Here is a 25,189-nt window from a genome sequence, read left to right as displayed (position 1 = left end):
TACTTTTGACTTTCTGATTACCCTCAAAAAATAAAAAATTACATGGAAATTATAGCAAGAATATAGCAATGATTATAACTCCATCTGGTCAAAAGCCGTTTACTCAGCACAATGTTTTCCATAAATCCCCAACAAAAATGTTGCAATTGCAATGAAACCAAACTCAGCTTTTGCGGGATTTTTCCTTGAGAATTCTTTCAATTATCAACAATTTCATTTGAGAGAGCTAAGAACTATTCGCGACGGAAAGGCAATTTTTTCATTAGATACAATTTCTCCTGGTCAATCTTATGTACAAAAATTAGGGCACAGCAGTTTAACTAAGATTTTCCACCTCTATCTATGGAACAAATTTTTAAATCACTATGTTCCAGTTTTTGAATTGAATTCTCTACAAGATGCAGTTGAATAGTTGCAACATTTAACATATTGGAGAAAGTTTGCGACTTGAGATATTCTTCAAGTTTGATTTTCGAGTAGGTAAGATAAGTGATTGTCCTAGGAGAAAGAGTATCAAATAATCAAATTGACATATTCAGAACATTCGCTAAATTTTTTTTAGAGTTTTTTGTTTCCTACAAACATTTTTTTTTGGGTTTTTTCGTTATTTTACTTGTACTTTCTATTTTCTTCTCCTTCAGACCTAATTCTCCTGCAAAGTTAAACAATGAATGCTGCATTGTTGAAACTCCGAGATAATTCAGTAAAAGAGACTGTAAAGTAGTTTGGATTGCAGCTTGATGTGTCTGGATTTTTGAGGATTTAGTACCTGAATACAAGTAAGTCATCAGTCTTAGTTTTTTATCCTAAGATTTTCTATCAAACGATCAATATCTTTACATTTAGATGCAAATCAAATGAGAAAAGCAAGGATGGACAATATTTCAACTGTGCAATAAATTGAAGGAATTCCTGAACTTAGATTCAAATTTATTGTAAATGCTCAAATTTGATGCTCTTTTGCGATTTTCAACTAAGCTCCAAGCAAGGATAGAGTTGAACAGCGGACGATGATTGCGCGGTTATACAAAAATTTCTATGTTAAAGATTTATCGAGGGAAAAAATTCAATTTGTTCTTAACAAAAAAAAGTCAGCGCATGGTTCAAAAGAAATTTCAAAGAACTGATAATTTGTTCGGTTTTCACGCAAAATATTCAGCACTTTTTTTAATTCTATCAGAATGATTTGAGTATCTTTCGTGGTGTTAATGTTTTGAATTTATCAATAAATATTTTTAATAACGCAGTACGTTTTTTGCGAATGCAAATTGATGCAATATATTTATATACGATGAGGTGATTTTACTTGTCTTCAGTTGTAATTTTCTTCTTGAATGTGTAATGAAATTTCCATCTTCAAGGAAATTTTCTTCAGTTGTTTCCTTATTAAACACTTGAAGCGTACAATTTGCTGAATGCCAGCTGAGAACAACCGGGAGTTTGTGGGAAAATCAGGAAAAAATGGTAATTTTCCAATATTGGTACGAATATGTTTGATAAAAACTATAAAAATTAAGCTAAATGTGATTATTTTTAACAATGCTTCTAATAAGGAAGTTTTTCCAGGTACTGTTTGTTTGCTTCAACACTAATCTCATTAAAAGTTTGCTTTGGGAATGATGTATACACTACAAATTTTCAAGATCCTTAAATTATTATTTTCTCATCTTTGTCAGTGAAAATTTGACACATTTGATGTAAATTGATGAACAGTTACAATTTTTTCGACCCGATGTTACGAGAACCACATTGTATTGGGTGTGGTAGAGACGGTAAAAAGCACGTAAAGCTCTTTTTAGACGCTAGCCCAACGTTTCATGGTCTGACTTTACTTTTCCATCGGTATGTACTTCGGGCGAATGTTACCCCTCAGTTTCCTTTAGAGTTTATTTTGTAGTTTTGAAATCTGAAGTTACTCAAAATTCAATCCTGTTCGGTTAAAGTCTTGGTGTAAAGCAAATCAAAACACGCCATTGTTCAACTAAATTTTAACCGATATTTTCAGATCAAGGTAAAGATAAAACATGTAACAATCTTCGCGATTGTAATTGAATTATAAAATTCTGATATATCTGCCTGCAAGATGAATCACTTTGAATTACCCCCTGGGGTGGCAATGACCCCAAACCAAATCAATGCTGCCGGTGGTTTCATGGGAGGGCATTCTATGTCAGGTGGAATGGCAGTTCCATCCTTGACGGAGGAGCAATTACAGGAAAAAGCCAAGAAGTGGCAGCAATTGCAGCAAGCTAAATATGCAGAAAAGCGAAAGTTTGGATTTGTAGACACTCCTAAGGAGGATATGCCACCAGAGCATGTCCGCAAAATTGTTCGAGACCACGGCGACATGACAAACAGGTAAAAAACTGAAAAGCTTTGGATTGACTGTTTTTTTTCTGGACATAGAATGCTTATCAATATGAGTTTTTTTGCTTCAGGAAGTTCCGACATGATAAACGGGTATATCTAGGGGCACTGAAGTGGATGCCGCATGCAATCATCAAACTATTGGAAAACATGCCAATGCCCTGGGAACAGGTCCGCGAAGTGCCCGTGATCTATCACATTACAGGCGCTATCACATTTGTTTGCGATACACCCCGAGTGATTGAACCTCTTTACATGGCACAATGGGGGTGAGTATAATAATTCATCACATGCATTTCTGCCTCGGAAATGGAAAGTCAACATACTTATTTTGCTGATTTTTAGAACGATGTGGATCATGATGAGGCGAGAAAAGCGTGATCGAAGACATTTCAAACGAATGAGGTTTCCTCCATTTGATGACGAAGAGCCTCCTCTGGACTATGCTGACAATATTCTGGATGTTGAACCGCTGGAGCCAATCAGAATGGAACTGGACCCTGATGAGGATGTAGCAGTGGCTGACTGGTTCTATGACCACAAGGCACTCGTTGGCACTAAGTCAGTATCAATTATCAAAATTTGCTACTAACAAGGCCGCATTAGCTTCAAATTCCGTCTCCATTGTAGGTTTGTGAATGGTGACACTTACCGAAAGTGGAATTTGTCGCTTCCTGTGATGTCTACGCTGTACAGACTGGGAAGTCAGCTGCTCACTGACCTGGTGGATGACAACTATTTTTACATCTTCGACCTCAAGTCCTTTTTCACCGCCAAGGCTCTTAACCTTGCCATCCCCGGAGGCCCGAAGTTTGAACCACTTGTCAAAGATCAAGCACTCAAGTGAGTTGAGAGAGTAAAAATTACCTAGTGATCCAGTTTTATTTAATTGGGTTAGTTTTGTAAAAAAAAAAGTGTAAATCATAAAAAATTCTGAAGTGTATTTTTTTCGCAAGATGAAAAATATTACAAAACGAAAAATATTTATAAAAAAGTCATTCATTTTTTGGTGTACACGAGCTTATTGACTTGTTCCAACTTTCTATTGGCTATGTTTTGCAACTTCATGGAAAAGAGTATATCCAAACTCCTTTGGTTAAGTATTTAATCACCTTTTTTTAAGTGACGAGGATTGGAATGAGTTCAATGATGTGAACAAAATCATCATCAGACACCCATTGCGTACAGAGTACCAGATAGCTTTTCCCTATCTCTACAACAGCATGCCCAACTACGTGCACCTGCCCAAGTACCACACCCCTTCTGTCGTTTTCATCAAGACCGAGGACCCCGATCTGCCCGCATTCTACTTCGACCCCCTCATCAACCCCATCGGACACAGACAGGGCCACAAGGTAGAGTTACTTTACAGATTGCAGAGCTAATTTAAAGGTAGAGAGGGAGCTGCAGTGAATTGGCCAAACCTCCGCGCCTTCCAGGGTGTAGCTTCATTGTCAATCCAAAAATGCATGTAGTTCTTAGAAGCGGTTCTCCGCCTAGAGCTGAACAGCTCGGATGCTGGTCTCTTCTCGTGGCATAATTGCCTCAGCCTTATTTTGCGATTAATTGAATGATCTATTGGTTGAACATACTTTACTCTTAAAGTTAGACACCGTTTTTCAGTAGTACGGCATTGTTAGATCGGAATTGCCCAGGGATAACTACTTTGCAAATCTGTTTCAATATCAGTTATAAATTGGATCTTGTTTGCAATCACAGTAAATTTGTAAACCCTGTAAATCCCTGTTGCTCCGTAAGAATATGAATTTTCAAAACCATTTATTCAGTCATCAAATTTCTCTTATCATTGCGTTTTATGTTTAGACCGATGAGCCCCTCCCGGAAGAAGACGAGGAGAATGTGTTCCAACTTCCAGGCTACGTCAGACCATTCCTGGAGGAGACACCACTTTACACAGATAACACTGCGAATGGAATCGCACTCCTGTGGGCGCCCAGGCCATACAATTTACGTTCAGGTACTATGAGATATTCTTTATAAGTTCCCCGTGATTTTTATTCGAGTGCGCCTATTATAAAAAAAATTACCCTAAAAATGACTGTAGCACTGAATGCGAATACTAACGAATCTATTTTGAAGCAATCGGCGCGCGCAATTTTCTTCAATGCTAAATATATAGGAAAAACTAAGCGAGTATCTTAGATGAATACTTTAATGATGCATGTCGGTCGACTGAATTTATACATTGGTTCTAGGTCGAACACGACGCGCAGTGGACGTGCCTCTTGTGAAGTCCTGGTACAGAGAACATTGTCCCAGTGGAATGCCAGTGAAAGTACGAGTGTCATACCAGAAGCTTCTGAAGTACTTTGTTCTCAACTCACTTCATCACAGACCCCCAAAAGCACAGAAAAAGAGATATCTGTTCCGGTCCTACAAGGCCACTAAATTCTTCCAGTCCACGAAGCTGGACTGGGTCGAAGCCGGATTGCAAGTTTGCAGACAAGGATATAACATGTTGAACCTTCTCATTCATAGAAAGAATCTCAACTACCTTCATTTGGATTATAATTTCAACCTGAAACCAGTCAAGACTTTAACAACGAAAGAGAGAAAGAAGTCTCGATTCGGAAACGCCTTCCATTTATGCAGAGAAATTCTACGTTTAACAAAATTGATCGTCGATGCTCATGTGCAATATAGACTTGGAAATATTGACGCATACCAACTCGCAGATGGTATGCAGTATATATTCACACATGTTGGACAACTAACAGGTATCTACAGATACAAATACAAATTGATGAAGCAAATCCGAATGTGCAAAGATCTCAAACATGTTATTTACTATCGGTTCAACACGGGCGCCGTCGGCAAGGGTCCAGGCTGTGGGGTTTGGGCACCGACTTGGAGGGTGTGGCTATTTTTCCTCAGAGGTGTGGTCCCGTTGCTAGAACGCTGGCTAGGTAATTTGCTGGCTCGTCAGTTCGAAGGCAGACACTCAAAAGGTGTTGCGAAAACTGTAACTAAACAAAGAGTTGAGAGTCATTATGATTTGGAACTTCGTGCAGCTGTGATGCACGATATTCTGGACATGATGCCAGAAGGAATTAAGCAGAACAAAGCAAGAGTGATTCTGCAACATTTGAGTGAGGCCTGGAGGTGCTGGAAGGCTAACATTCCCTGGAAGGTACCTGGACTACCCACACCAGTGGAAAACATGATTCTGAGGTGGGTTGAATTGAATACTCAATGTGTGCTGTTTCAAGTGCAAATTGTCATGCTCGAGTAAAAGAATTTTTAATTAATTGTTCCGACTGGGAAAGTTTGCGACTTTTCTTATTCGACTGATTTTATAGTGTCTTTGGTCAAAAATGCATGGTTAATTTGATTCGGTTGGCCTAAAAATGATTGGATAGATAATGCTCAAAACAAAATCAAGTTAAGAAAGTACCCACAAGGGACAATTAACATTATCTGAAGTGTTGTATTATTAGATACGTGAAGAGCAAGGCTGATTGGTGGACTAACACAGCTCACTACAACAGAGAGAGAATCAGACGAGGAGCGACAGTGGACAAGACTGTTTGTAAGAAGAACCTCGGAAGACTCACTCGACTGTACCTCAAAGCAGAACAGGAGAGACAGCACAACTATCTGAAAGATGGTCCATACATTACGGCAGAAGAAAGTGTGGCTGTTTATACCACGACTGTCCATTGGCTTGAGAGCAGAAGGTTCTCGCCGATTCCGTTTCCACCATTGGCTTACAAGCATGACACCAAGTTGCTAGTGTTGGCTTTGGAGAGACTTAAAGGTAACTCAACCGTGTTGTGTATATTATTTTGACTTCGTTAGATTTTAAGACAAATTGAAAGGATTAACTATTTTTGACGGCTTTGATACCAACGATGAGAAAAAATAGTATGTTTATTGTTCATGATCGCTTTGCTTAATTGATTGTTGTTTCTAAGTTTTCGAAAAACTGACATTTATTTCTTGAGCTTGATTCATTCAAAACATGACACTAGGGGGGAGTGGCGGTGAAGTAGTTATTATCTCCATCTATCAATCGAAAGGTCGGGTGTTCGAGGCCCAGCATCATCCGTGCGCGTTGCTTGAGTTTTAGATAGCATTACTCAGGCCAGAAAAATAACCAAAAAACGCATATAAATCTTACTCAAGCGCAACAGCGGTTCTTCGAAGAGATGGATAGGTCATATATTGGTCCTTTCTCTTGTGGATAAAATTGTTTTAACTAGTTCTGTACTATGAAGATTTATGTTCTTCTGTTTTTTAGAGGCCTACAACGTGAAGAATCGTCTGAACCAGAACCAGCGAGAGGAACTGGGTTTGATCGAACAGGCTTACGACAACCCCCACGAAGCACTCTCTAGAATCAAACGTCACCTCCTCACCCAGAGAGCTTTCAAAGAAGTGGGTATTGAATTCATGGACTTATACAGTCACCTAGTGCCAGTGTATGACATTGAGCCCCTGGAGAAGATCACGGATGCGTACCTGGATCAGTATCTGTGGTATGAAGCAGATAAAAGAAGATTGTTCCCGCCATGGATTAAACCGACCGACTCGGAACCCCCACCGCTCCTGGTTTATAAATGGTGTCAGGGTAAGTTCACCACTATTTATTGTAATACGGGACGTGGAAAAATGGACTTTGTTTTTGAATGAACAACATTCTTAAAATAGATGTAGTTTTATTCAAAATATCTGAATTTGGTATCTATAGGCAATATCATTGAAAATTGATATCTGCGGGATAACTGCAAATTAGGCAAAAACTAAAAGAATTTATGCTTTCAAAGAAATTAATCTATTACAACGAGAGTTTACTTTCTTAGTTCATGGTAGAATAAAGGGTGTTTAAGAATCGATGAACATAATTCAGACTCTTTTATAGGTGCTGATGATTTTTAATATGTCTTTATGTCATCATTTTTCTGTTTACTTGCGTTCATTGACTCTTTTCCAACTGTCTGCTGGCTATGTTTAATGTTCATGTACCACCGCATTTGAAAATCTATTTAGGGATCAACAATCTTCAGGATGTTTGGGACACTTCGGAGGGGGAGTGTGGGGTGATGATGGAGACTACGTTTGAGAAGATGTATGAAAAGATAGACTTGAATCTGCTGAACAGACTTCTCCGACTCATCATAGACCACAACATTGCCGACTACATCTCGGCCAAGAACAACATAGTCATCAATTACAAGGTTACTCCATTATGAAGAAAATAGACACGTTTAAATGGTTATAATAAGTTGTAATAATTAACATTCTATAGTCGAATCAGAGAATATAATTAAATTTTGCTTACAGAACATTTCGATTATAAACCAAACATAGGTCATCAAAATTTTGCAGATGTGAGCCTTCCCGAATACCCTATTCTTCCGAGTTTTGTCCGATGATCGTGTCATTACAGAAATATATTTCAGCGCAGTTTATAATCTGTTGAAATAGTTTTTTGAACTGAAACTAATTTTTTTAAGACTGCGAACCAAGTTTGTAACGGAGAAGTTTTCAGCTTTCAAAATATATGTTCTTGATTTTTCTATAGATTGCGTTGTTTAGGACATGAACCACACTAACTCGTACGGCATAATCCGTGGCCTGCAGTTTGCTTCCTTCGTGACCCAGTACTATGGACTAGTCTTAGATCTTCTGGTTCTTGGACTGCAGAGAGCCAGTGAGTTAGCTGGACCCCCTCAGATGCCAAATGATTTCCTCACTTTCCAGGAGGTGTCGGTCGAGACCGCTCATCCTATCAGACTGTATTCGAGGTATAAAAAAGACACAAAAACTGCACGTAGTCCAGGGGTCGATTTAGAATTAAACAGTAATTTTGTCAACAAGGTCATTATGGGGTTTTTGGAGAGCTCGTGAAATCAATTTGGTCGTCCTAAGAAGATTTCGGCCAAGTTTTCATTTTTTGAAAATCCCCCTGGAGAAAATCCTAAATTCGCCCTTATGTAGCCATCAATCATTTGCACTAAAACGGAGCTGCATTAAATGTATATGATGTTCGTTTTTCTTTTCGCTAACACTGAATAATTTACACTTGAACCGAAGTTTAGATCATCTGATGTTTTATTATTGCATTTCGCATTTTTTTGTCAGAGAAGTATTTTTTGGCCTTAAATGGACAGACAGGATTTGTAGAAGACCTATTCGAGGATCATTCGTCTTTTTCAAAGAGTAAAATTTTGTTATTAATGCCTGGTTTATAGACAAACTGTTGCGTTGTCACGAAAGTGGAGTATATATACACGTTCTACCTTGAAATATAAGGTGATATGTCATTTGGGTGATATGTTTTGTCTTTTAGGTATATAGACCGTGTGCACATGTTCCTGCGTCTGACAGCTGAGGAGGCGAGGGAGTTGATCCAGCGCTACCTGACTGAACACCCGGACCCCAACAACGAGAACATAGTGGGCTACAACAACAAGAAGTGCTGGCCGAGGGATGCGAGGATGCGGCTGATGAAGCATGATGTGAACTTGGGAAGGGCTGTGTTCTGGGACATGAAGAATAGATTGCCGAGGAGTGTGACTACTTTTCTGTGGGAGAGCAGTATGGTGTCCGGTTAGTGAAATAATTACTTCTAGTTGAACAGATGGACTTAAAAACGTGTAGAAAAAGCTTAAAATGTCGGCTCTGTCACTAAGTTAGATAACGTAATATCGAGAAGTAATTTAATAAAGTACTAATTGAACAAATTGTTTTAAAATTTAATTTTTATAATTTGAAAGCTTGCAAAAGTTTGATGTCTCTCCAAAGTACTGCTAAGATTTCAACAGCTTGGGTAATGCGTTCAAAGAATATTACTTTGAACCAAATATTTGCCGTTGTTATTAATCCTGAAGTAAAGTTTTAAGGTTCTATGGGCTCCTTAAAATTTAATCTGTTGATGTATTTTTGTTGTAGTCTACAGCAAGGACAATCCGAATCTGCTGTTCGACATGAGTGGCTTCGAGTGCAGGATTCTGCCCAAGTGCAGGACTACTTTTGAGGAGTTCAGCCACAGGGACGGAGTGTGGAATCTGCAGAATGAACTGACTAAAGAGAGGACAGCTCAGTGCTTCTTAAGAGTGGACGACCAGAGCATGCAGAAGTTCCACAATCGAATCAGGTAGATAAAACTAGCATCATTTTATATAGTTATTGCAAGATGAAGAACGGTGCTACATGCGTTATAGGTTTTTGACTTGGTTTTTACATGCAGGAATGAAGAAAATAACTGATTTGCGACGTCTAAATGAGCAGTTTTAGGTTAATTGACTTCTTTCAGAATCATCGATCGAAAAACATCTTGCGAACAATTTGGCGTTGACCCAGATCCCATAATCGAAAATTGTTGGTCTGCGTTAAGCTTTTTAATCAAATTTAAAATGTGAGGGTGGATGATCTTAATTTGTTCCATTTAGAGCTGAGAATAAAAACTTGATTTGGGTTTTTTCATAAGCATTCAAATCTACCATAATAACTGCTGGTGATTTTAATTGTTCGTCCTCAAGTTTTTATTATGTAATGCTGTTTGTGTTTAGGATGATTCTGATGGCCTCTGGTTCTACTACTTTCACTAAAATTGTGAACAAGTGGAACACTGCTCTGATTGGTCTAATGACATACTTCCGAGAGGCAGTGGTAAATACACAGGAACTACTGGATCTCCTGGTCAAGTGTGAGAACAAGATCCAGACCAGAATCAAGATCGGATTGAATTCCAAAATGCCAAACAGATTCCCGCCTGTGGTGTTCTACACACCTAAGGAGTTGGGAGGACTGGGAATGTTGAGTATGGGTCACGTGTTGATTCCACAGAGTGACTTGAGGTGGTCCAAACAGACGGATATTGGCATCACTCACTTCAGGTCTGGAATGAGTCACGACGAGGATCAACTCATTCCTAATCTTTACAGGTAGGAACCTGAAATGAAGAGTGTCCCTAAATAATCATTTCAGTTATGTTGCACACTTAGGGTCGACATAACCTGGAATTTTTTTATTGAAGACGCTTAGCACAAAAATGAATAAAATTGTATATACTGTTTTAATGGATGTGATTACCAAGTTTTCATGATCCTGTCATAGTTTTATTCTACATCATAAACGAAATTGACTTCAAACATGTTTAAATGTAATTCAATGTTGTCAAGATATATCAACCCGTGGGACAGTGAGTTCATCGATTCCCAAAGAGTATGGGCCGAATATGCTCTTAAGAGACAGGAGGCGAACACGCAGAACAGAAGACTCACTCTTGAGGACTTAGAGGACTCCTGGGACAGGGGGATTCCCAGGATCAACACCCTCTTCCAGAAGGACAGACACACTCTGGCATACGACAAGGGCTGGAGAGTGAGGACAGAGTTCAAAGCATACCAGGTATGTCGTCGGAGGGCTATCCTCATATTCGCGTTTAAGTCTCAACCAACAACTCTCTTTAAACTTTTGAATACTGAACTCTGATTGGTTTACAAAAATGTCGCGTATTCGGCAGGCGCGGAGCTAGGAATTTCTCGAGGGGGAGGGGCGGATTTTCAAAAAATTTTACAAATTACTTTTTTTTCTAGGTCGGCCAAATTGATTTTCTGAGCTTTCCCAAATCACTATAAAGACCCTGATTTGACATATATTGATATAAATTTTTGAGAAAAGGCGTTTTTAGGATTTTTTCGATAATATTAACCAAAAAAATCGCGTTATCAAGATAGTACAAAGTGGGGACCCTTTGGGTCGGCAGGGGGTCGAATCCCTGAGGGGGGAGCGTCTGCCCCCTTCCCCCTAAATCTGCTACTGGTATTCGGTATTTCGCGCATGAGGAATTCCCCAGGTCATCGGTGTCACGACAGAAAAAAAAAGAGTATGGGTACCCGGACGTTGTGTCAACAAACTGAAAGTGAGGAGAGTACATAAAACTAAAAATTACGTATCAAGACAGTAGTCGTTTTGTTATCTGACAAAGCCTAGACACGAAGAAACTTGAAAGATGAGAAAACTTAAATCAAAAGCGACCACCGTTATCATCTGACAGATAACACATGTTCCATATTTAGTGCGCTTTGCGTGACATTGTCTGATTTTTCAGGCTGTCGCTTTAAACTCAAAATTGAAGACTTTTCCTGTCATTTTTTGTTCTGAAATCTTTCTAAATGAAGTTTTTGTCTCATTAAAAATTGAATTAAGTTTTAAACATCTAACAGTTATCTAAAGTAGAATTATCAAATATTTAGTGATACATCACATCATTCAATTCAAATTGAACGATCTAATTCTTGATTATGGGAAATCAAGTCTTTGATTCAAATATGTTAATTTGATTTCCTAAAATCTGTCTGGCTTGCCAACTCCAAAGTTAGGATAGTTTCCAGACTTGGAAACAGTGAATTTGTCCACCACTTTGGCCTGTTCTATGCTGTACTGCTCCAGTTGAATTGTGAGTCTGTCTTTGACTTTGAGTCTTGTGAATCCGTACTCGTTAGTCCGGAACACACTCCAGTCTGGCTTAGGGTAGCGGAAGAAGCCCCGGAACTCACGGCAGCCGGCAGACCCGGTGATCACTTGCACTGGATAGATCGGATCTAAACGAAAAATGTTTGCTGAGTCATTTTTTGCTCTATAAACAGCAGTTTCGATTATCGAGCTTTACCGGAGCCCTTACATGTTAAGTTAACGGTGTTCGGATAATGTATTGCTAAAAAACGCTTTTGAAAGGTTAAAGAGCTGTATTTCATCAGTTTATTTAGGTCGCCGTATTAGGAATAAACTAACCTTTGTATTCTGAAGTGTTTGCAACTTGTTCGTACTTGTACTGATATATAGGCAGCAGTCTCTCATAATTGTGCTCGTGTGCATAGAACTGAAGATCGACCCCATTTTCTAGAAATAATTGTTCCAACTCATACAATCTGGTGGAGTTGCTCTCGATTCCCAGTCGCATTGGGTTGTCCTCTTTGGTACATGCAGCAAGGGGGCTGAGACTGCTGCAGTACATCGGCCTATGAGCCATAGCCACTATCCATGGCTGGGCCTCTCTGGCTTCTTTGGTGTTGGCTCTGGCGAGGTCCTCTACTATCCAGTTGTACTGTGCCTGCAATATATAGAATATAGCATGTCAAATTGGATGTCTCAAGATAACTGTTTCAAGAATATTTCAAGATAACTGTAAGTGTATGTCACATGTCAGATTTGCTAACTATTTTTGAACATGTTTATGAAGAAGCCCTCATTTTCAATGCGAAATGAAAAAAAAACAAGTTTCTGCGGTGTAAGTAAGTGATCCGTGGCATTCATCGTTCATGGTAATCAATTTCAATCGACAACTTACAAGCGATTTGTGTTTGCAACAATTGAGATATAATAATTACTGATGGTCGTACTTGTAATTGTTCAGTGCCGAAGTTAATGAAGAAATAGAATTCGGCGCTGAACATAATGATGTGCAGGGGTCCCACATTGAAGCTATGATAGAAAACACTGGGAGCTGGACCTGTGAATCTTCCCGCAAACTCGGAGAAGTTGTTGTGGTGCTCGTGGTTGCCAACTGCCACATTGTAGGGTACTCTGGCAGCCACCGACTGGATTTCATTCATGAACAAGTCTCCCTTGCCTCCCAGAAAGCCATTCATGTCATAAGCGAAGTCGCCGATATGAATAATCATGTCAAAGTTTTTTTTGTCCAGGTCCTGAAAGCATAAACGCTGCTTAAAATATTTTTAAATCATGCCCTTGCATAAAACTCAATCGCAGCTAATATGAATGATTTCTAGGTGTCCCATATTTCCTTTTTCAAGGCTTGTTTAGTATCCATGCCTTTTTCGTTTTTTTTTTGAATTTAAGAGCCTCTTGTTGCCGTTTTTTTGTGTGTTTGCGAAGTGCAGCTTCTCGTCTGTGTTTAAACTTACCATTTGAAACGGTTTTAAGCATCTATTGAACTCGCAGTTTATAAGAAAAGCAATTTCCCATAGCTACCACATACTTGTTGTATCTTGGCAAGTGACACGTGGTTCACTGCTCCCATGTCTCCATATATGGTAAGTCTGGGAAGGAAAGGATCTTCAGAGGTGGAATTTGGGAAGGTGGTGAAGTTGAATGATTCACTCTCTCGCAGTCCATTTCGCACAAAGTAGGCTGAAAAGAGACTGAAATGCTGATTCTTTTCCATTAAATGCCTCCTTCATAGCAGTAAAATCTTAGTTACAAGGCGACTAAAATAGGAAAGAGTAGCAATACGAACTGACTGATAAAGTTTAGTCGCTACAATTTTTTGCTACTTTTGTTTCACGAGATAGATTTCAATAAGTTCCGAATAAATTCTGAAAATATATCTATTGAGTCACGGTCTAAAGATGTGAGAAAAAAATCAGATGTTTGTTGTCCACGTCAAATTTCAAAACACGAGCGAAATTAAACTAAAATTTATTGCGAAACCTAATTGTTCATTAATTTAGATGAGCGTTAAATTGTTGAAATAAGTTTTTGAAATGGCGAAATGTCATAAAATTTGAGATTTTTGGTCAGATTTGACTAACTGTATGTTGTATGTGGTAGAAGAGGTCGCATCGTGGCCCTGTATGTGTAAGTGGTCCGTGTTAAGTATTTTCCATTGAGTTCATCAGTGTGAACCAGGGGTGTCTTGGAGGCTTCGACTGTTTTTGGTGAAGTGCCTTTTGAGAAGAAAGTGGCAGATCCCTTCTCAGCGTCTAGCAAGGTGCTCCAAGTCACGAACATGGAGTCTATTTCTCCTAAACACAATTGTAAATTGTAAAACATACTTGCCAATTAAGCATGTAGGGCTTAGTTCAAGGGTTTAACTGCGATTGTCCTAAGAAATATGAAAAGCGATGGGAAGGTGGCTAAGGTATCACAAATATCGGTCGAAAGGTGGACGATTCCAAGGCTTAGGATTCTTGCTAGTTACTTGAAGCCAGGGTCATGTAACATTACCCAGCCCAGAAATAACCAGAAGAATTGTATTTAAGTCTTGTAAGTGGATATGAATGAGGAACTTGACCTTTTCTCTTCGACATTTAAGGAATTCGACACTCTTACGCCCAAGTCGTTTCCACATGGTATTTTTCCTTCAGCTCCAAAATGTAGTTTTTTGAGAGCAATTTAACATATCACGAAAAAAAACTTATACTCTGAAAACAGGTTTCCATTGAAAGGCAGCTCATGAGCAGCTAAGGGGCTCGGTTCGGCTAGTAAAAAATGGTCCGAAGTCTCACCGGTGTATGCAAGATGAATCTGTTCTGGATTTTTGGCCGACACTCTTTCGACATCCTGCAGTTCTTCTGAAGATGCTTGTTGTCTAATTTCATTTCCGTCTCCGCTTGGAAGAGAAAATACTGCTGATGTTAGCAAAATAACAACAGATAACGCTGATATTTTTGTGTGCATTTTCTTTGTCTTTCTGGTATTATGTGACGTTTAATTGCCTTGAATGATTTAGTAGTGCGACAGTATCAGCTCAGATCATGAGATAATCTGATTTATTGCAACATTCTCTGTTAGCCTATAAAATTGGATGGAACTTGCCTGATTTTATTTGGTAAATAATATGAACTTCAGTGTTATTTATCTTAAGAAGTTTTGGTTAGACGATGATATGAATCTTAAAGTTTGTTCCTTAAATAGATGAAAACACGTGATGATTCACATGTTCTTTTTCCAGATGACGTCTAACTTTGTCAAATAACAGTCATATTAAAAGGGGGTGTCTCAGTGTTTACACGACTCGTTATCGATGCTTATGACTTCGAACTGCGATATTTTTTCTACTGTATCTGAATTGGCATCATATTTAGCCCAAAAAAATATTTTGGTTTATCAAAAGGCTTGCTTATATTTAGCAGTCCAGAGGAACGATGATTCGGCAAAGTTTTCCTTTCGCCTACACAAACGCTATCAACAGAACCTCAACGCTTTGTCCTCAATTTTTTGATGAGCATAATATGAAGTGTATTATAAATGTTGTAATAATAATAAAAGCTTCGTTTAGATTTTGAAGCAGAACCCGTTCTGGTGGACCCACCAGCGTCATGACGGAAAACTATGGAATCTGAACAACTACAGGACAGACATGATCCAGGCACTGGGGGGAGTGGAGGGCATCCTGGAACACACTTTGTTCAAGGGCACGTACTTCCCCACCTGGGAGGGGCTGTTTTGGGAGAAGGCCAGTGGCTTCGAGGAGAGTATGAAGTTCAAGAAGCTGACTAATGCGCAGAGGGGAGGTCTGAACCAGATCCCAAACAGACGATTCACGCTCTGGTGGAGTCCGACCATCAACAGAGCCAATGTAAGTCAAACATTGTGACAGTTATGAGTTACTTGAATTGAATGTTACTTGAGTTTGTTGTTATGCGAAAAAAATTGAATCATGTCAAGGGTAAATAATTTCTAATCAGTTTTTCTATTTCTTGCATCATTCAGGCTACTGGTGGTTTCCATAAATATACACCCATTAATAGGAGTAATCAGTTGAAGTACGATTGTAATCAAAAAGAAATGATATGAAAAGTCGGTAGAACGTTATCTTAAATTCTTAAATAGAGTTCGTTCCAATCGATATTAACTGACGTGGTTTTTACTAGGTGTACGTGGGTTTCCAAGTCCAGCTGGATTTGACTGGCATCTTCATGCACGGCAAAATTCCCACCCTCAAGATCTCCCTCATCCAGATCTTCCGAGCCCATCTGTGGCAGAAGATCCACGAGAGTGTGGTGATGGATCTGTGCCAGGTGTTCGACCAGGAGCTTGACGCCCTGGAGATAGAGACAGTCCAAAAAGAGACCATCCATCCGAGGAAGAGCTACAAGATGAACAGTTCATGTGCTGATATTCTGCTGTTTGCGGCATATAAATGGAACGTGTCCAGACCATCTCTCCTCGCAGACTCAAAGTAGGGATTTTGTTTAGTTTCATTTGAAATTGAACTCATTTTTGCTATTGGTTTTGATGTTTTTATGTGATCGCGACATAAATTACAATGCTTGAAAAACTGTAAACAGGAAAAAATTAGTTTTTGTCTATTACCCTCAAAGCTAACTCTATTTGAAGTAACATGGAAAGTTGAACACATGTTCAAAAATATACCCACGGCTTCTCAATAAGGCGATTTTTGCTATATTTTTAGGTATCAAAAAGTGCCGGACAATGCTTCTTATCGTATTTGACATGTGTTTATTTTCAGGGACGTTGAGGATGGTTCCACTAGTCAGAAGTACTGGATCGACATCCAACTCAGATGGGGAGACTATGACTCCCATGATGTGGAGAGATATGCGAGGGCTAAGTTCCTGGATTACACCACAGATAACATGTCCATCTATCCCTCTCCCACTGGGGTATTGGTGGCCATAGATCTCGCATACAATCTGCACAGGTGAGTAACACTCTTTCGCTTAGAAGTGAAGCCAATCTTAAGTTATGCTTGCTGAGCCTTAAGCTGAGAATCATTGTAATTTGAATGAAGATTGTCGCCCAGTGGATTAATTGTTAAGTTTTCAAATATTGAAAATAAGCTTTTGTCGAGATTAGCATGTGCTTTTAAACATAAGCTTCATAAAAATTCCGTTCTCGATAAAAACTGACTTATTTTCCAGAATAATGGCCCTTCTAGCTTGGAATGTAAAAATCTTTATTTTTTGTTCTTATTCTCGTATATGCTCTTTATAGTTTGAGGTAGTATTTGATTTAGTTTCAATAAATGGCGTTATATTTTAGTGCGTATGGTAACTGGTTCCGAGGATCAAAAGTCCTCATCCAACAAGCTATGGCCAAGATCATGAAAGCCAATCCTGCTCTTTACGTGCTGAGAGAACGAATCAGAAAAGGTCTGCAACTGTACAGCAGTGAACCCACAGAACCCTACCTATCTTCTCACAATTATGGAGAACTGTTCTCGAATCAGATCATCTGGTTTGTGGATGACACCAATGTGTACAGAGTGACAATCCACAAGACCTTCGAGGGAAATCTGACTACGAAACCAATCAACGGGGCAATTTTCATTTTCAACCCGAGGTTAGGAAAACAAGTGTTAAACTGAAGGAAACCTGGTCAAAATAGCTGAAGTGGGAATTGAATTGATTGTTTGCTCTCTAAAAAATGGGAAGCAGTTTTAAAATGAAAAGTAAGTTTTAAACCGTATAAAAAGTGCGCTGAGCAGGACGGATTATCGTCTAGTAACCTTTTTTTGCTGTTGTCTCGCTTTCTATCATGGGCTTAATTATGTGCATTTTGGATTTTTGAGAAATATGGAACGAAATACACAAACTTCAAAAAAGTTTTTTTTCTAGGAAATTACAGTAAATCCATTTTAACTACTCTGGCTTGGAGAAATTTTTCAGCATCGTCTCTTGCGACTATCGTGTCACAAATCTGGTCACCAAAAGTCTATCAGAAACTAATGATTTTCGGTTTACAGTTCAATGACAACTGATAATTTAGGACCTCCCGGATAGTTTATTTCTACTTCCAGCTATAGACGCACGCCTCTGGTAACTTTGACCACCCAGTCATTATGCACCTATTATCAATTTAAATACTAGAATAATTACATTAGTTTTCTTGTTTTAGAACGGGCCAGTTGTTCCTCAAGATCATCCACACTTCAGTCTGGGCGGGCCAGAAACGTCTGGGCCAGTTGGCCAAGTGGAAGACAGCTGAAGAAGTGGCTGCTCTGATCCGATCACTCCCAGTGGAGGAACAGCCCAAGCAGATCATAGTCACCCGGAAGGGAATGTTGGATCCCCTCGAAGTGCATCTGCTGGACTTCCCCAACATTGTGATCAAAGGCAGTGAGCTCCAGCTGCCTTTCCAGGCTTGTCTCAAGGTCAGTCAAATTTGTACTGCTTTTATCTGCTTGCGCAGAATGATTTATTCGAACGTGTTCGGTTTTTCAAGCAAATTTTTTTTTGCGATTTCTGCAGTTTTTCAAGCAAAAAATTTATTCGAACCGAACGTGTTCGATTATGCAAGATATCTAAAAATATATTTTAACTAAGAGAGTTTTTCATATCTGCGGTTGGTTTTATCAGGTTGAGAAGTTGGGCGATCTGATCTTGAAAGCACTTGAACCCCAGATGGTGCTGTTCAACTTATACGACGACTGGCTCAAAACCATCTCCTCCTACACTGCATTCAGTCGTCTGGTGCTCATCCTGAGAAGCATGCACGTGAATGTAGACAAGACGAAACTGATTCTGAAGCCGGACAAGACCAGTGTGACCGAGGCACACCATATATGGTCATCCCTCTCAGACGAGGAGTGGGTGGGGGTGGAGGTGCAGTTGAAGGACCTCATCTTGGCAGACTACGGGAAGAAAAACAAGTTTGTTGATATATGTTTTCTTGTTGTTTGTAGCTGCACGCAGGATGGATCGCACAACTCGTGTCTCCCTTTTGGTTTATTTCCAGTACTCCACATACTAAGATATATTTTTTTCCTAATTGTTGTTGGTGTATAAGAATTGTATAGCTATATAATGTTTGAAATAAATAATGCCAGAAATATCTTCAATTCTACCAAAAGAAGTCATCGTGCGTAAATATCTGCGAAGATGACCAGAAAACGTTTTCTTTGACTTGCCGCCGCTTTTTTTTAAGTGTCGTGATGGCCAATGGTTTCAATTGAGCCAGCGCTTACTAGTTCGAAAAGCATCAGGGTCCGTGATCATTGCCGAACGAGAAGAATTTTTCAGACAAAAAAAAACAAAATGAAGAAGAGACCATATACAGCGGTTTTCCTTGAATAGCTGGAAAAAAAATTTTTGCACTTGCTCAGTGATGAATATCTTTAATGTGTTAATTGTGTTTTAGTGTGAATGTGGCCTCCTTGACTCAGAGTGAGATAAGAGACATCATTCTGGGCATGGAGATCAGTGCGCCCTCTGCCCAGAGACAGCAGATAGCAGAGATAGAGAAACAGACCAAAGAACAGAGTCAACTCACATCCACAACTACGAGGACTGTCAACAAACACGGAGACGAGATCATAACGGCCACCACTTCAAACTACGAGACAAATGCATTCAAGTGAGTAGTGCTTTGAGTACTAATTTGAAAGTCTTTAATTGAACTAAGCGACGAATCAAATCACAATTCAACAAGTGAGGGAGGGATGTCGTTTTTCAACCAATTAATGAAGTTTGAATAGAGAAAAAGTTTGTTTTGGGTTAGATGGAGCAATAATTAGCTCTTGCCAGGAGCATGAATAATTTTCAATCATTGGTTTCTATTAAAAATCAGCGTTTTAAACAAAAACAAGAAAAATTTAGTGATAGTCACGTCAAAAATAGTTTAATCAATCGTGAATACAATCCTGCTAGCTTTTCTTGCTTTCCAAAACTCTTTAACTTTTTTGGTGCAAAGATATAAAAGTAGTTTGTCCTATATGTATAAATTTTGTATTGGTAATACGCAACAAAGATTTTAATTTTTTTGCTTTGTAGTACTAAGACGGAGTGGAGAGTGCGTGCCATCTCGTGTACCAATCTGCACCTGAGGACTAACCACATCTACGTGTCCACCGAGGACATCAAAGACACAGCTGGGTTCACATACATCCTTCCCAAGAACCTCCTTCGCAAGTTCATCTGCATGTCAGACCTCAGAACACAAGTAATCGATCACTCAAACATTATTTATTCAACCGTCTCAATACTTTCATTACACAAGTTTTTTTGAACTATTTTCATTGAAAGAAGATAATTGTTTTGCTCAAAATAAATCTAGAATCCGCACATGTGAATAATCATCTTGAAAACTGTGATCCACTTCTGTTACTGTTGCGTATAAATTGCAAATTTGATAAGTGTGATGTAATTGGATTTTTTATACGGCACTAGACAGTTTTCAGATTTTCAGCAAGCACTTTTTTGTGGCAAATGTTTGTAATTTTTGCGTAAATTTTTTTCAAGTTTTGTTTCGGGTATTTGTTATTCAGACGGATATTTTTTTTTCGTTTTGATGTTATACTATAAAAAAAAGCAAACAGGGCCCTTTCTTATCCTCGATTGGTTCTGTTTGATATGCATGGTGTTTGTTTGCAATATTTAATGAACAATTTTTGAGTACATATAGGATTTTTTGTGCCGCTATTTTTTCAATCTATCCCTTATGAGAAATAAATGGATTGAGTTGTGCCCGAGTCCTTCTTTTGTTTGAGGTAATTGATTGCTATAACAATTACAATAAGTTTTTCTTAATTTTTCAGCTTTTGATTTCTTCAACCAAATTAATTCATCTTTTCATTTTTGGCTCTTTATTTTGTATCGCAAGTTGTTCGAAGCTCAACTGCGCCTCTGTGTTAGTTTTTTTTGCTTATTAGTTTTTTTATTTTCTTCTCTTATTTCCCGTTTTGTCCCTTTAAGGGCTTCTTTTTGCTTTTTTTTCTTGTGCTTGCGAAGTTTCAGCTTCGACTTTGTTAGAAAACACATTATAAATGGGTCAAATGGACGCTTGATTTTTTTCTTCAGAAAACTGTGGACGAAGATGATTTGAAACGTTAAAAGATACTTAAAAGGATGTCATGTAATAACTCGTTACGAATATGCGTCGTTCAGTTAAATCGATTGGCTTACTGTTGCGAGCAAGTGACTTGTAATCGGTAGCTAGATTTTTTCCTCAAACCTTTCTTAAAAATCTGTAAAGAAATTGACCTTGCTGTTTTCTTATTGAACTTGCAGTAGTTTCCAAGCCCTCTCTTTCCGCCCACCTCACTTAAGCATCACATTTTTAGTATAACGAGGGCACTTACAAGGCTGAGTTTGATGACCAATTATGTTTGTCATAGCCTAATCAGTCCGCATGCCATTTTTTTTTATAACAATCGGACATTATGAACAGAAAAATATTTTTAAAATAAGGCTGGTGAATGGAAGGAAAAGCGTTAAAGTGCATGCCTTGGAAGTTTCAGGTCTGACAGTTGAGTCCCGGCTGGATCTTTTTTATTTCTAAAATGTTTGGGAAAGCTTGAATTGTAGGACTATCGTTTGTGTGCTTATTTTTGTCGGTGTGGTTTCTGAAACTTTTTTTGCAGATACAGTTAATCGATTTTTAAGATTTAGTTTGTTTTCCGTTTTTAAGAGTAATGAACGTAGTTTTTTCAAGTCTAGTTTTTTTCCTTGCGTTCATTACTCTTTTCCAGCTGCCAGATATTTCTGATTGTTTTTGCTCTAAAAGGTTTGGGTTTTAATAATTTCGGCGTATAGTTTCTCGGTTTATGATATTGACTCCTATTTAGTTGGTTTTTGTGCTTCGCTGGTTGTAACAACATGGATTCGTGAAACTTTTCATGACACGAAATTTTCTAAGACTTTTTTTCGATTCCTCATAAATCTACCGAAGTGTTGTCTGTCTAGTAACCGTTCGATCAGTTTTTTCCTAGTGCTAATTTAACGGTGGGCATTATGTTTCTCAAAATGTTTTCGTCAAAATGAAAATCATTCAAGACAATTTTAGATTAGGTTTTTAAAAACATTTTTCAAAAATTTTTTTCGTTTAAATGGTTTTTAGCCGCTAGATTGCAATGCTATATGTGTAATGAATTGCAAGTTTCGTGCAGCTCCGCCTCACTTCAGTGTTTTAAATAGCTTACCTAATTGCCAACTAAATGTAACTTTTTTCAGTTTCATCGAATTTTGAAAGTTGTTGGTTTATTTAGATCATGGGCTTCCTGTACGGAGTGTCTCCCCCAGACAACCCCCAAGTGAAGGAGATCAGGTGTGTTGTTGTGGTCCCTCAGTGGGGCACCCACCAACAGGTCCACGTACCCAATGCTCTCCCACAACACGAGTACCTCTCAGTTAGTTCATTCTCTCGATTTTAGGACACTGGATGTTATAAAGAATCGAATCGAAGTCTGAGTTTGAAAATTGAGGTGTGAGTGCCTGAAATAGCTCATTTGTAAAGAAACTTGAAATATTCAATTGGAAATTTCTTAGTACAAACGCAAACGCTTGTAACTTTCTAAGAGTTTGTAAGTCCTCATTGGACGGATTATTGAATGTAATCGAATCGGTTAGTTACGACTGGTTACAAGATTTAGTGAAGATTGGTAAGACAATTACATCCAATCGTTATTGGCGATGTGTTCAAGTATTGGATTTTGTTGGCGGCTCATTTGGTTTCGATTTCCGAAATCTAATTTAATGATTATGGGGGTTTTGTGCCTGTTAGGATATGGAGCCGTTAGGATGGATGCACAGTCAGCCGAATGAGTTGCCCCAGTTGAATCCACAGGATGTGACCATGCACGCCAAAGTGATGGGCGAGAACTCCTCCTGGGATGGCGAGAAGACCATCATCATCACTTGCAGGTCAGAAGACAACTGTTTCGATAGACATTTAAACAGTGTTTGTTTTAAAAGTGACATTGAAGAACCGAATGATTCTAAGCATTTAAAATTAAGGTTAAAATGGATGTCATAAAAAGTACCAAAAAGGGCTCTTTGGGTGGTCATGGGTCGAAGCCCTCTAATTTCCTCGACAGGCAAATAGAAATAAAAGTGTAAGTCCTGGAAGCTATAATGAGTAGTTTCTAATCGCCGTCTGTTTCAGTTTCACTCCTGGTTCCTGTTCGCTGGCAGCCTACAAACTCACCCCGGCCGGCTTCGAGTGGGGAAAGAGCAACAAGGACAGTGGAAATCAACCCAAGGGGTACCTGCCCTCCCACTACGAACGAGTGCAGATGCTGCTCTCAGACAGATTCCTCGGGTTCTTCATGGTTCCCGCCGTGGGCTCATGGAACTACAACTTCATGGGTAAGTGATGCTGAAATATGACATCATCTTAACGCTGCATTAGAAGTTTTTGGTCTTGTCTCATTAAAAAATTAATTGAACGTCGTATGTCGGACTGAAAGAAAATTTTTGTCAAATTCATAAATGAGAAACAAAACTCTTAACAGTGACAGTGAATATTTATCTTGACGTTTAATTAAATCTTGAATATTTATCTCATAAATTGTTGATATCGTACTAGTACTGAACGATGTTGAATATAGAAGGTGATATACAAACATGATGCAAATCGAAGCCTAACCATGGCACATATGGTCAATGACCGATCAAGGATTTTGTGAGGGTGAATCACAAGAAGTATTTTATAGGCCGACTAAATTGGTTTTCCGAGCTGTTTTCACACTCAAAAAGACCTAATTTGGTATAAACATTTTGCGTCGCAGGTTAATTTATTTGAAGTTTTGCACTGTGTATAATGCTAAGATGGGGTTTTTTTGTAGGTTTTGCAACAAAAAAGCTAAGATTAGGTTTTGCTAAAAAAGCTAATACAAATGCTAAGCTGAGGTTTTGTTTACGCAACAAAAAAGTAATCAGTTTCTTCCTAGGTGTGAGACACGACGCTAATATGAAGTACGATTTGATGCTGGCAAATCCGAAGGACTTCTACCACGAGGTACACAGGCCCAACCACTTCCTCAACTTCAGCAACCTAGAAGACGTCGCCCTCTACACTTCAGACAGGGAGGACGCATTCTCCTAGGAACCGACCGACAGGACACCAATTATCTGTCACGATTCACTCTCCATTCGAATACAAAGAATCACTCCCAATTGGCATATGAAATTTATGACATGTGAAACGTATGAAACATTTCAATTAGGTATCTGATATGAAATAAGAATCTACAACTAGATGATCTTAACTGTCCGCAACTAATTTGTTACTCCTGAAGATGCTGATAGGCTCAGAGTGAAAACGAGGAACCGTGAAAACTCGTATGAGGAACCGCAATATAACTCTTAAGAAACTAAATTAATGATGGTATGTTACTCTTTTTGTGTAGTTATGAATATTTGCTGTTCTGTTGTCTGTTTTAATTAAGCCATATGAAAATATTGGCTTTTTCTTTCAAGTTTTAAATGAACAAAATGGCTTCTTTGATTCAGTTACTTATTTTGTTTTTAGCTTAAAGTTTGTCCAGTATTTTTTTTTACCGTCGGGGTTTAATTTTAATAAAAAAACAGGCATCTTAAAAAATTCTAAAAATGAACGCTCGAAAGAATATTGAAAATCAGAATAATGGAAGGAAAAACTTTTCAACTAAAATGGCCAAAAAGGTTGAGTGCTATGTGACGTTTTGGATGAGTTGCGGTGCTTATTATCGTAATGTTTTCTCACCATGATAGTTTGGAACCTCGAAGGAAATAATTGATCAGTAACTGTTCGACCACTTACGGCCATGCTCGTAAATCCTGGAACCAAGGTGTCGGATAATTTGCTGGATTTAGATTCCTCTGTGAGATAGACAACTCAGTGCATAAACGGCATGGCTCATAATCTTCTTATGAACGGGCTCTTTGAGCATGCTGGCACAGTTCTAGCGTGTTGGTTGAGTAAATTTAATTTTGCAATTTCGCAGGCTTTTCTTAAGTTATTGGCAAAAAAGTTTTTCTGTTTCAACCACGGTTGGTTTGGTCTTTTTTATACAATGCTAGACAAGAAGCATAAGGTAGTATAAAAGAGTTTCAATAAAATTGACTTTCTAAGATGACATCATTTTAACGTAAAATCTATACCAATCATTTTCTATAAAAAGTGCCGATAACCAATTGTTTATGAAATTCAGAATGCTATAAAGCCACGTATTTTTTACGACGACAATACGTGATCGACTGACTAATCATTTCTAAAGTAAAATGCAATTTTCAGATTTCCCGGCTTTTCGCATCGATCGTTTTTTGCATCCAATCGGGCTTTCAAATTTGTCATAGTTGATCAGATTGTCCAATTTTGTTGGTTCAAGATTCGTTCAATCTCCTGTGTCATCCTGAATTCCCCTACTTCGACCTAGCGGCAATAGATA

The 25,189-nt window shown here is 38.6% G+C and overlaps 2 protein-coding genes across 2 annotated transcripts; one reads left to right on the top strand and one right to left on the bottom strand.

Moving 5' to 3' along the window:
• The first annotated feature begins 2,009 nt into the window (after positions 1-2,009).
• Positions 2,010-24,219, top strand: LOC134840628 (pre-mRNA-processing-splicing factor 8). Its single transcript, XM_063856571.1, has 27 exons — positions 2,010-2,358; positions 2,439-2,636; positions 2,713-2,928; positions 2,998-3,210; positions 3,491-3,722; positions 4,192-4,345; positions 4,584-5,559; positions 5,826-6,145; positions 6,629-6,958; positions 7,378-7,565; positions 7,927-8,135; positions 8,681-8,940; positions 9,283-9,487; positions 9,903-10,277; positions 10,515-10,743; positions 15,359-15,658; positions 15,954-16,261; positions 16,553-16,744; positions 17,086-17,385; positions 17,941-18,196; positions 18,402-18,694; positions 19,183-19,398; positions 19,815-19,983; positions 22,028-22,168; positions 22,543-22,682; positions 22,924-23,126; positions 23,711-24,219. The coding sequence occupies exons 1-27, from the start codon at positions 2,084-2,086 to the stop codon at positions 23,863-23,865; spliced, it is 7,053 nt and encodes a 2,350-aa protein (XP_063712641.1). The 5' UTR covers positions 2,010-2,083; the 3' UTR covers positions 23,866-24,219.
• On the bottom strand, positions 11,637-14,895 carry LOC134839423 (acid phosphatase type 7-like). Its single transcript, XM_063854963.1, has 6 exons — positions 14,586-14,895; positions 13,890-14,102; positions 13,337-13,488; positions 12,738-13,043; positions 12,130-12,448; positions 11,637-11,939 (listed from the first exon to the last, which is right to left on the bottom strand). The coding sequence occupies exons 1-6, from the start codon at positions 14,755-14,757 to the stop codon at positions 11,683-11,685; spliced, it is 1,419 nt and encodes a 472-aa protein (XP_063711033.1). The 5' UTR covers positions 14,758-14,895; the 3' UTR covers positions 11,637-11,682.
• Positions 24,220-25,189: the final 970 nt, after the last annotated feature.

Source organism: Symsagittifera roscoffensis, chromosome 2 (genome assembly GCF_963678635.1).
Source record: "Symsagittifera roscoffensis chromosome 2, txSymRosc1.1, whole genome shotgun sequence".
Lineage (NCBI taxonomy): Eukaryota > Metazoa > Xenacoelomorpha > Acoela > Convolutidae > Symsagittifera > Symsagittifera roscoffensis.
Note: the sequence above shows the minus strand (reverse complement) of the source record. Positions and strands in the feature narration are given on the sequence as shown.